The sequence below is a fragment of the Lepidochelys olivacea genome, assembly GCF_965140295.1.
Source record: "Lepidochelys olivacea isolate rLepOli2 genome assembly, chromosome: 27".
NCBI classification, from domain to species: domain Eukaryota; kingdom Metazoa; phylum Chordata; order Testudines; family Cheloniidae; genus Lepidochelys; species Lepidochelys olivacea.
This window is the reverse complement of record NC_140437.1, coordinates 15529391-15542169: the sequence shown is the minus strand read 5'-3', so window position 1 is coordinate 15542169 and position 12779 is coordinate 15529391. Positions and strand designations below refer to the sequence as shown.

Below are 12779 nucleotides of genomic sequence, written 5' to 3'. Positions count from 1 at the left end.
GATCTGGTGGCTTAGCATGTATCCAGAGCTGTAAAATCTTGATCCAGATCTGGTGGCCTACTATGGATCTGGGAGCTGCAAAACCTGAATTCAAACTGAGCACAGATCTAGAATTACCCCCACCCACCCTGGAAAAAAAAAGCCATGTTTGGCTTTGGATCCAAATGGAGGTAGGGCCAGAACTTGAATCCAGATGGAGCAGTCACACATGAAGGACTGCTGAGCACAGTTGCCGAGAAGGGGTCTGATTACCTGGGATCTAGCCAGCATGGGGAGCTGACATCTGTTACTGCTGAGTCACTTGTCTAAGAATGCTGTACCACTGAGGCCCCAGATCTGCCCAGGTCATTGGACTCTGGTGTTACACCACCACAATCCTTGCAGAACTGCTTGCCTGACTGATTCTGTGCCCAACATAGTGGCAAAAGCAAGCAGATCAGTTTGGAGGCCCTCACAAACTAGAAAGGGGAAATGCATTGCAAGCTTCTAATCAGGTCTGGAATGGGGGGTCTCTGTTACAGCATAGTATTTTCACATTGTGCTTCCTGTTCAGTCGTCTTCAGATGCACTTGTTGGATGCACTGCTTACCTGGGTGAAGGTTTTCCCCTCTCAATGCTCCATCTGTCAGACCCTTACCCTGGAGGTGAGAAAAGGAGGATTGGTCTGTTCTTAAACTTTTTTACTATGAGACGTTGTATAAGCCAATTTACTTAGTTGTGGAATTGTCAGTTCCCCTTGGTTCTGGGTAGGGACTGTTGAGGTTCTCTTGGGCTCCCAGCCCATTCCTAAAGGCCGGTTCAGCTTTCCAAGAACTTAGAGAATTTACAAGAATCTGACAGGCTAAGAACTGATGCCAGGCTCAGAGGCTCCCTTAGGTTGTGAGGGTGCTATACCCATCACAGTTCTATCGATTCTGAGATTCACGGATCCAGAGATTTCTTTGCAACACAGCCTGTATACGAGGAACAGGATGCAGTGTCCCAGGATCCATCTGAGGCTCCGGAAAGGATGGCCTATTGACTGAGTCACTTTGCAACCCGTGAATTCAAAGGCAAAAAAAGAGATACTTGTTTTAAAAGGCGCATTGCCAAGGGTCAGCAAATAAGATGCAGTGCACTGTAGGTCCTATTTTACATTAAGAGCTTTTTGTGAGGGATTGTGATATTTCTTGAAGCTGACATCATAATATTTGGTTGGATCCATGTGTCTGAGCTCTTATAGGAGGAAATTCTGTTAGAACATTATTGGGCTCTGGGCTACCTACCTTCAGTTCTAAGCCAGAAAGGAGACTTTTCAGGTCTGCTTCCGGTTCCACCATGGAGTACGCAGCATATAGTATTGGGTAGTGTCCTTTTTTTAGCCCCTTGTATGGGTTCTAGAAACACATAGGGGTGCCCATCCTTAGCATTACCAAGCTTTCCTTGGAAGAAATAGACTTGGAGTCTAATGAAGCAGTTGACTCAGCACTTTTGGAATTCTCAGTAAACATAGCTTTGATTCCTCTCATCTTGGAAGGAAAAGCTGCACATAAGGGTTGAGACTTCTATCACCTACACTTAGTGGTGTGTGAGATTTGTTTCCTGGCCACAATGTGAAAGAGACTTGACACCTATTGTATAATGTGGACAATAGGACTGTGTCGCACGGGGCAAAATGCTGTCTGGCTGTGCTAACTCCCTAAGATTCATCGTGTTCACCTCTGGGTTCCAGAAACAGAACTCTCCTATTTTCTGAAGGGTACTAGTAATAGCACCCTTCTGTGCCATAGTCCTGTATCTGTCCCTTTACACATAGCTTTGACTAGAGTAAAAGAATACCTCTCTCAGTAAAATGTGCCCTATCATTTGGCCATGCTCTGGCAGAAAGTGTTCCATTAAATGCCGGCTGTCATGACTACTTGCTGTGAATGGTTGGATATCTGTCTGTGTGTAGACAACAGTCTAAGATGTCGTCTGAGATTTCCACCTCTTTCAGACTGCTAGAATGTCTTTGTTCTGGGCCTCCTTTACCTGCCTCCCTGAATGTATCCTACATCTGCATATTCAGAGGAACTTGTTATTGTATCAGGCCACAGCTTATCTACATGTTTCCCAGTCCCTTGGAGGAAAAAGAACTGACAGTCTAGGAGCCAGTCTGTCATGGTCCAAAGGTTGCTCATCTGTTTCACAATTATGACTTCACAGGGCTTCATCTTCCTGGAATTATCACTCCTCATCCTGGACAAAGGGAGTGTCCTTGGCATGCCGTCGCTGTGTCTTCATGGCATCATGTTGCATTACCGATACTGGAACTATACATGCGTTTAGCAAAAATGTTCCCTCATTTAGACTTGTTTTGGGGGAGCAAGATTGGTTGCTTCTCCTGCCCTGGCATCCAGAGCTGATGCTTGTTTGGCAGTTCTGCATTCCTTGTTTACCTATAACTCCGCAGCCTCCTTTCCTGGGGGTTGTACTGCTTGCTAAACTCCCACAAGTGGGACTATGCAGAGGCCACTTGAAGAAGAAATGAAGGTTGCTTATCTGTAACCAGAGATCTTCAAGATGAGCCTCTACATAGTCACACTACCTGCCCACCTTCGAGTCTCAGGTTAGGAATTCCTGAATTAGTGGTGCTGGTGGAGGGGCAGGAGGTTAGGGCCACTCCCCCTTTCAAATCCTTGGAACCCTGGAGGGGGGGAGAAAGATGAGTGGCCCCAATGGAGGCTGCTTTCCAAAAGGTTCTGGAAGTTTGCAGTGCAGGTACCTTGATCCCACAAATGTGAATATGCAGAGGCTCATCTTGAAATACTCTGGTTACAGGTAAGTAACTTAGCTGGCTGAAAACAATGTATGCTCGACAAATAGTCTCAGTTGCTAAAGTTTGATTCCTGATCTAAAAATAAGCCAGAACCTCAAAAAAAAGAAGCATCTGATTTTAAATGTGCAGAGGTGAGGAAAGGCTAAGTTAAGGTTCCATCTTTGACCTACCTCTTTGTTATTGGACATTGTAGCATGTATGATGTATAGCATCTGTTCTGGGGCCTATTTAATACCTATGTGAATTAGGGACAGACTCGCTCCCTTCATTCTGAGTATTCTTGTTTTTCACGTTTTAAGCTGGCTCTGTAATAATCCCTTTTAGCTTTTTTTTGTGGTTAAATAGCACAAAATTGGTGCCAAGCAAAAATTCTAAACGCCGTCCATTGTACACTGATTGGATTTGTTTATATCCATCCTCCAGGTCACTTCAGAAATCACAGATATACATATGTGAGACTCTTAGTGACTTGTAACTTTCATGCTGGAGCTCACATGAGCAAACTATCTTTGCTTGTGACTCTTCAGCATTCTTCTTTGCTGCTGTTGCTAGTATGTGGAGACTGGTGTTTGTTTCCTTTTTCACATCCCCCGCTTCACCTTCTGCTTGATGCTACAGTGATGTCATCCAGTGTGTGTGACCCTTGGTCAGTTTCTCGGGATTCAGCTGTCACAAATCCAGCACTGTGAAGTGACTGAAGAATTGAGTAGAAGGAAAGGATGGGAAATCAGGGAACTTGGACAGCTGGTGATTGAACACAGCTTCACTGAGGAAGCAGAAGTTCCAGAAAAAGATATAGTGAGGGAGTGGTCTATTGTTTAAGGCAGAGGGACTAGCCGTCAGGCGGTCCAGGCCTGTTCCTGGCTATGCCACTGACTCACTGTGACCTTTGTCAAGTCACCTGTGACCTGATATTTTTTAGAGGTGCTGAGTATCTACAGCTTGCACTGCTATCAGTGGAATCAGTGGATGCTCCACGACTCCGAAATCAACCTGCTAGCCTCTGCCTCTTTTCCCCTCTGTGAAATGTAGAACATGATACTCCTCTGCCTTGCACGGATATTAAGAGGTTTAATGTTTGTAAAATGCTTTGGGATCCATAAGTCACCCCTGTATATGTTCTCCAATTGGAAAGCTCTTTTCTAAAATACAAAATAAAAAGTCCAGTGTGTGGCCCATAAATGGAAATATCGTTTGTGTGCGGATAATCTCAGCGATACCTTGGACTTGCCTACCTAAGTGTTCAGTGATATATGAGGAATTAAGAGCTCACTGTGTAGGTGTGGTAAGTCTTATCTGAACTGAGGATATTGCTGACCTAAGGGTTTTTCATCTGTTGCAGTCATTTATTTGGTGGCTTTTCACTTGAGATACAGTGTTGTTTCTAAAAGGAACAAATTGTAACTAGATTCCCACTGGCATTTTTTTTCATATTAATCATGCACTGACATTTTTTTCCCCAATAAAGGCATGGAATGTTCTGGCCCTGGATGGCAGTAACTGGCAGCGAATTGACCTGTTTGATTTCCAGAGGGATATTGAGGTATAATTAAGTGACATACAAACCCATTTTTCTTGTTTAAAAACATAATTACAGTATGGAATAGATTAAGACCCCCAGCATAACCCTTTCCACCTTCCCTGGAGATAGAAATAATTAATTTCAGTTCTTCTTAGCTTCAGGGAGCCTTTATAGTCTTGGCAATTCATTCAGCTTTTGAAAATGGACAGAACTATTTAACTGTACCAGGAGTGAATGGTATTTGTGTGTGTACATGTACACTTATTTGAAAGAAGCAGTTTTTTGTTTACTGAGAGAGTAGAAATAACTGGAGTAAATATGTGCTTTTGCTGAAAGATATTGCTGGTGGGTATTGGTCTAGATTTTTCTCTTCAACTCAATATAATCAAGTATGGCTTTTATCTAGTATACTTGGACTTATATAATTAAGACACTAAATTTCTCTCTGTCTCTAGTGTCTGTTTTCCTTTGTTGGAAATGGAAACACAAATCTGGAAGATGCCAGAGGTTTCCAGTTCTGAGTTAGTTCTAAAAGATGTACCTCTGTGGGAAGGCCTTTTTGTAACTTTGGATAAATCTGTTAGAAGTGAACTATGGAGTCCATGTAGGAAATGATAACTTTGTGCCTCACGTTGTCATACCGTTCTGGAAACTAAAGTCCCTATATGCTTCCTGGCTGAATTTTCAGAAACAAACTAAACTAAAACCCTTATCAGATTGTTACATTCTCATTTTAAAAATTATTTTTTTGGAGATGGGGAGAGGAGAGCAGCATTGTAGATCAACACAAACTGAAAAACATAAGAATGGATTGTTTGATGTCCTGGTGGAAGCTGCAAGTTACACAGCCTTTGTGGACAGAAGCGTTAAAGTACTCTCTCTGCCAGACATGTCTAAGCATCTCATATAGACGTAAAGGAACTGGCCTCTGATATGGCAAATTGTTTACCCGAAAAATCTGGTCTAAAGGCTCATGGTGTTTGGCAAGTGCCCTGAATATTTGAAGGAGGGAAGCAAATGTGGTTCTGCTCTCTACAGCAAGTCTTTCTTGAGACATGTGTCTGTTGATTAAGGGAGAAAGTAAAACTAGTAAGAGCATTCCTAAAGTTCTCTGCTGGGATAAGACTTCACTTTAACACAGGTGCAGGGAGGTCATTGGAGTTCCCTGATCCAAGGTAGGAGCAGAAAATAAGGAAAGAACTTTTCAGCCATGGTGCTTTATCTAGACGGTGTAAGGAGGAGAGAGTAATGCTGTGAATTTTAAACTAGGCTTTTCCCTTCTTGAGCAGTTTTACATGGCTTTAAAGTCCCCCCATTCTCTTACTCATCTGTGTACTAAATATGTATTTGTGCACTAGCATTGGCTTATATTTTAATACAAGATGCTCCAAAATGCTGCTGTTCCTTAACCTAAAAAGACATTCTCAAGCTGTCTAAGTCCTAAATGTTGTATGCTTTAAGAAAGATAAACTTGCAGCTTTTACGTTTTCTTTAAAATATATTTGAATCCTCTGCAATCCCAAACATATTCACAGCTATGGTGAGGCCACTGAGGGCCTATACAAACACATGCGTGGTTTAAAATTCTGTAACCTTCCTTTTCTAAGGGTATGTCTACACTACCCACCGGATCGGCGGGCAGCAATCGATCCAGCGGAGGTCGATTTATTGCGTCTAGCCTAGACGCAATAAATTGACCCCCAAGCGCTCTCCCGTCAACTCCTGTACTCCACTGCTGCGAGAGGCGCAGGCGGAGTTGACGGGGGAGCAGCAGCAGTCCACTCACCGCATGAAGACACCACTGTAAGTCAATCTAAGTACATCAACTTCAGCTACGTTATTCAAGTGGCTGAAGTTGCATAACTTAGATTCTCTCCCCCTTCCCCCCAATGTAGACCAGGCCTCTAATCAGCATGGGATTTACCTTCCTTTATCCCTTTCAGCCATTGCAACACTTTGGCAGCACATCCTAGCTGCAGTTGGCATTCCAAGAGTAGTGTATTTCAGAGAGTAGGTTTTAAGGAAGGTAAATGAGGGGGTTCAGCAGATTGATAGCCCTTTTAGAGCTTGCTAATACTTTGTAGCTACCCTACTGCGCACATAAATTTTTGGTTTGGGAGGGATTAAAAATTTCTTAATACAAACTCTTAGTAGTTAACACTTGAACGTGATTGACGTTTCCATTCTCCAATGATCAGAGGAGGAGAATAAAATATTACTGGACACTGAAACTTTTGTGCTGATAGAGTTGTATAGTCTTTCTCTCCTCTCCTCGGTCTCTCTACCATTTCATCATCTAAAGTTGTGGAAAATTCAAATTTGTCCTGGGGTCTCTGGGGAGATATTCTCCTTCTCTCTCTCTCTCGCTCTCATATGTAAAATATGACATTAAACTGCATTTCTCCAGATGTCTTTGAGAGGAAAATTGAAATGCTTCCTCCGTGAGAGAAGAGAACTCCCCTACACTATTCATCTCCACTCTGTCACCCAAAACAAAAATCTTGACATCTTTCATGACCACACATGCCTATTGGAAATCCTTGTCACGTGTTGTTTCTGTGATTTGTTGTATTTCTTCAGTAATGATACTTCAGCCATCCTTGGGTAACCTCTTGCACGGCCTAGTAGCTCTGACTGTTGAGGATTTTTCTACTGCTTAGCCTCGGCTTTCTTCCTTTGGTTTTGGGTAATTGTTCCTTGTCCATTTTTAGAAGTTGAATCGGTCTCCTTCAGTTTTATATTGGTACCTTGATGGTAATTTGTGTTTGCTCAGGGCCTTTATGCCTGGAATAATATACAGACTGTTTTTAATCTACAAAGTTGTAAATTTAACTTTAAAGAAGAGACTGTGGCAACTAAGAAGTGATATCAGTGGAATTCTTTTCCTGTCTTTTTACAGGGGCGAGTAGTGGAGAATATTTCTAAAAGATGTGGGGGTTTCTTGCGAAAGCTAAGCCTGCGTGGGTGTCTAGGCGTGGGAGACAACGCATTAAGGTAGTGGTATGGCTTCTTCTACTCTTAACTGTGAAGCAAAGAATAGTTCTCCTTCCCCCCCATAGAGGACTGGAATGGTGCATTCACTCCTGAACATGCTAGAGTGAGACCAATAACAATATGCATCCAAAAATAATTGCTTAAGTAAATGATGAACAATATGCGTATCATTCTTTGTGTGTTTGAAATATGAGCCTTTCTCCCTAGCCCTTCCTAAAAAATAGCAGCATAGAGTCAAATGATGGTATTGCAATATTGGGGGAATTGGCACTGGAAACCTGAACCTCTGTCCCTTGCTCTCGGGCTGAGAGAACTCCAAAGACCAGATATGGGTAACAGCTCATCGTTGCTCTGCGTTGCCCTCTAAGCCCAGCATTCAGTAGCCTGTTTGATTCGATGTCCTTGAGAGATGCTCACCTGTAAAAGGCTGGTGGGGAGGATCAACAGTTAGCCCAAGATAAATAGTACCTGTTTTTTTGTTTAATTATTTCTGTAGTATTAGGGTAAAGCATCTGGAAACACATTGTCTGAAAAGTAGTGCGTTTTTTATCTTTTTTTCTAACGAAGGACATTTGCACAGAATTGCAGAAATATTGAAGTATTGAACCTAAATGGCTGCACCAAGATCACAGATACGTAAGTAACATGTTTATTAGGGGGAATGTTGGAATATTAACCTTTGTAATTATTAACATACACGAATTCTGTCTCAACTGAATGGAAGGCAGTGGTTCCAAATTCTCCTCTGTTGTCCCACCCAATTATCTTAGTACTGTTTGTTTTCTAAATGTGGTATGAGTAAGTGGTCTACTTCCAGATGAATGACTTGTTATGGTCTGATAAAAATTTGAAGACATCAGGAAACCTCTTACATCGAATGGCTCACTTGTTATTTCAAGGCAGATGATCATATTAGGTTGTTGACGTTAAGGGGAAAATATAGCTGAGGAAATAATTCTTTAGGCAGGTATGACTCATGTTTTCAGATGCAGAAAAGGCTGCTAAAGTGTCCACTTCAGAACAGTAAGGCTCACTCTGTAATGGAACAAAAAAGCCTTGTTCTCCCAGGTCAGAATTTATGGAGACTGCAATTTCTCTGCACATTGAGCAGCTGCAGTTGCTTAGTTTATGGTTCTTGTGCTCATCTGCCACCTCTTGTATACTTCGAGTTCCGATTCTCCTTTGAGTGATTCTGTCTGTTAAATTACAATGTGTACAGTTTTTTTTCCCCCTTTTTCATGCTGATGGTAGGGGGTAGCTTCACTCTGAGGCTTTGGTCTTCTCATTTCTGTGATGAAAGGAGAAGGTCTCAGAGGGAACCTGAGTATGAAGAGGACTGCCTGTCTTGGTGGAAAGGGATCTCTCTCTTTGAAGGTTTTGCTGAGAGGGCGAGGAAAGGAAGTTCCCCACATATCCTTACCTATGCTAGCCCTGACCAGGAAGAAGTTACGGGGGGTGTATGTCTTTGCAAAGGAACCTTCCTAAAAGAGTTGGCAAGAGTTAACCCTCCTGTACTTAAATGCTAACTTTCTTTAATAAATGCTATGAATATGGATGGACGTAATTTGGTTAATATCCAGGGACCACAGATGTCGTCATCAGTAAAATGTGTCTCAGTTGTGGTGACGCACGTCAAGCCGTACTTCCACATTGCCGAGCACAGACTGTTAAGAGCTAGGGGAGTTCTTCTGCTTTTCCATCAACTCCACATAGATTTGAGATTTTTCCCATGGACAGCTGGTCATCTATGCTTTAGTTTGCACCGGGATTGCCTTGAAATAGGCATGTATCAAAGTTTTATCTAGTTTCTCTGCCACTTTGCTGTTTTCCTGCTTAAGTGCTTTTTGTAACTCCTTAAAATAACATCACTTACAAAATTGTAAGATTCTTATGTTTCCTACAGTAGCAGTACATGAGGGAATGAGATCAGAAAGAACCATGTTACATGTATGCTCTTTCTGCATTGATTACCTATAGATTCTTCATCTAAAAGTATAGATCAGTCTCAGAATGAAAGTGTGATGGCCTAAAATACTCTTCTTAGACGAATAGTGGTGAAATCCACTAAATCAGATTGTGTCCTTGGACAAATAAGATCTGCCAACTGAAGGAACCCTTAAAAAGAAGATTTTTTAGGTATTTTTCTGATATAAGTAGCAACTATTGTTAAGAAATAGCCTCACTTCATGTTGTTGAATTTTTGTTGTCTGTTAATGTCTAAGCATCAGTGTTACAATAGCTTTTAAAAACAATTCATATTTCTGGGGGCAGACAATGCAGCCTAGTCATTGTTCATATCTCATGTGGCCTTCCACTGGAGATAACACATCCTGCAAAAACTAACAATAGCCAGCAAAGATGTGTAGAGATGAGTTATTAATTAGCAGGTGGAAGTACTTCTTTTTGTATTGCTAGTCATTTTATTTTATAACCTTAATATAGTCCTGTGACTCAAAACCATAGTTCATCTTTATTTTCCAGGCCAGAATGCTCCGCGTCTTGCGGGATCAGACTCTCTACCTCTGCACTTCTGCCAGCCCATTGGAGCTAGATAGCTGGGTTGGCGATGGCATCTGGGTTTCTCAGCTGGCCTCCAGACTGGCCTCACTACAACGATTATTTTTTTAAGGGGTATTGCTGGCTGTCACTCGCAGTATATTTCAGGCACTTGTGGGTCTTTCTACACTGTACTAGTTGAATAATCATTTTGAAGGCTTTGATAAAAGAAGCCGCTGGTTTTCCCCAGTACATAGTTGCCTACAGTTGGCACTTGCTGCACAAAATCATAGTTTGTTGCTATTCCCTCAGAAACGAATCCTTAGGCAGGTGAAATCACTGCCGTTGGTGTCGGGGAGTTTGAAGTCCCAGCTAAACAGCAAGCCCCTCAGATGTGCTCCATCTACTCTAGACTGCTACCAGCACTCAGCTCCTGTTGCTAGTGTGCAGTATGTGCCCTTAGTCATGTGATGCTTGGTACTTTTCCTTGCTCATTTTCAGAGGTTTCTCAGTACTATCAAAACAGCCTTGAGCAGCAAGCTGGGAAAATAGGGTAGGGGGTACAGATCTAAGAGTTATTTTGGCCCCTTTGGTAGCAGATGTTAGAAATATCCTATAGAACGGTCTTCAGCATTGGGTTTTGAGCAAATTAATCCCTGAATGAAAGCTGAATGATTCAAAATGTGAAGAAAATCGCTATCCTCTTCACATACGTATAGACTGCTTAGAGCATTTCCTCTATCCTCTCTCCCACCAGTCTACCTCCAATACCTGCTCCATGTAGTATTCTCCATCCTTTTATTTTTTAAGTCGGGGCTTATGTGAATATACTTGTGCACATAGCGTGTGATGGAAAAATATACATTATCATTTCTGTGTACGTCTTTGATGGATAAATGTGTTGTCTGTCTGAAGTATTTTTTTATATATATATATTCTCTTTCAGGACATGTACCAGCCTTAGTAAGTTCTGCTCTAAACTCAGGCATCTTGATTTGGCTTCCTGCACTTCCATAACCAACCTGTCTCTAAAAGCACTGAGGTAGGAACTGACAGCATTGAGATCCTGTGCACCAGTTTAATTCAAAATAGCTTGCTCCACCATGTCCCCTATTCTCTGAACTCCCCTCTTGGAGTTTGAAATGAGTGAATAGGTTACTAGCATTGCAGTCCAAACCTAATACGTGAATGCTGAGCTCTGCTGGGTAATGCCTCCTGGTCTGCAAACAGACAGGAATTAACTAGAAGATGCCTTGTCCTGATAATGATTAGCAGCAGTAGCATAATTGGATTGCACTGAGGTTTCAATGTTTGTTTATTTTTTGAGCAGGGGGCAGAGTGTTTTTAGTTTTTAATTAACATGCCTTGTAAATACCTTTTTGTTAATAGTTGACTTTTGAATTACACAACTCCCATTGCATAGATAGCAAGTGTCCTGTAGTTGCAAAATAAAGACTGGCACATGATTACTTGTCTTAAACTGATTAGGTGACATGGTAACTACTTAACCCTACTAAATGTAATTGCCAAGTAATCTAGAAATGGAAGGGAATGACAGGCAATGGTGACAAGAGATTGGGACACAAAAAAGGAGGCAAAAGAGACCCCTGAAGATGAAGGTTGGGAGTGAAGCCTAAATTATTAAAAAAACAAAACAAAAAAAACTTGAGTAAAGTGGGTTTTAAATAATGACAAATTCATATATCTAAAAAGGATAAAAATATAGAAAGGCTAATCTGAAGGAAAACAAAATAGTGAAGAGGCTGCATTGAGATATCAAAGGAATCAGAGTACAGGAATGGGGAGAGGTTTGGTTTTGTAGCTAGCTTTCAGAAATTGGAGCCTGGTTTTTTAAATTTTTTTTATTTTTAAAAAGGGGCTTCAATCTGGCCTCCAATTTTATAGGGTCAGTTTTGTACCTGCAGTTATTTGCAATCACAGTTGATAGGTAGACAGACATGTAAATGCTGACTGCAAATCGAATGTGTACATTCTGTTTGGGCAAGCAGTTATTTTCAAGCACAACTTTGTGTCTGGAAAATCAGAGGCCATGTTTCAGAAATGAAGCCCTTTTGATTCTGATTTAATGTTGGTTTGGCTGTATCTAGGCCTCTCAACCAATAACACTGTGAATAAGCCCAGTCTCTGGACAAGGGAGTGGGACGCAGCCCTATGGCCGACTCTGGATGCAGTAGATCAACCCTCTTTTTTCAGAGTGCCACAATTATTGAATTACTGGTTTCCGAGCCTACCACTGGAGAGCGGCTCTCCTCTGGGGATCTTTGTTTAATAAATGAATGTTCCATGTGGGTGTGGGGTGTGCATGTTGCTTCCTGTGCTCAGTTGAAGTCCAGAAATTGGAATTTCCTGTAATCTGGCTTGAAGCTTGATTTCTTATGTTTCCACCCACTTTTCCTTTTACCTCCCAAGTGAGGGATGCCCACTGCTGGAACAGCTGAATATCTCCTGGTGCGACCAAGTGACTAAGGACGGCATCCAGGCTCTGGTGAGAGGCTGTGGAGGACTCAAAGCCCTGTTTCTGAAGGGCTGCACCCAGGTATGACTATGGAGACCATACGCATTACACTAACTACAACAAGTGCCTTTATGCATTCAACGTCAGTTACAGCAATGAGTGTAAAGTATTGTAGGGCTTGTATTTCCAAACATTACCTTATTGAAATAACTATTCAAGATCTACCAACTAGACATTAAGTGCTTTATTGAAACTCTCTTTACTAGCTTTGAGCCCAGCATGAGGAGCTGAACACTGAATAATGAAAACTATCTAGTAGTGGAATCTCCTTTTCAGAGGATGTAGTAAGCAAAATGACACTCGCATTAACATTCTTTTTAATAATATATAAAATATCCTGGCTATGTCCTTAGACTTATTTTAATCCTTTTTAAAAGGGTCAGACAGTAGTAGAAAGCCTGGCTATAGTCGCATCTGGAATCACATGATAAAAG

General features: G+C 41.7%; 1 protein-coding gene across 5 annotated transcripts in view; it reads left to right on the top strand.

Moving 5' to 3' along the window:
* FBXL20 (F-box and leucine rich repeat protein 20) overlaps positions 1-12779 on the top strand; it is a 72193-nt gene that overhangs the window by 41448 nt on the left and 17966 nt on the right. For all 5 annotated transcript variants that reach the window (XM_084615939.1, XM_084615937.1, XM_084615938.1 and 2 more), the window contains 5 exons: positions 4266-4340; positions 7219-7313; positions 7881-7949; positions 10756-10851; positions 12240-12366. In XM_084615939.1, coding sequence (XP_084472065.1) covers positions 4266-4340; positions 7219-7313; positions 7881-7949; positions 10756-10851; positions 12240-12366 — 462 coding nt within the window. The remainder of the gene's footprint in view (positions 1-4265; positions 4341-7218; positions 7314-7880; positions 7950-10755; positions 10852-12239; positions 12367-12779) is intronic.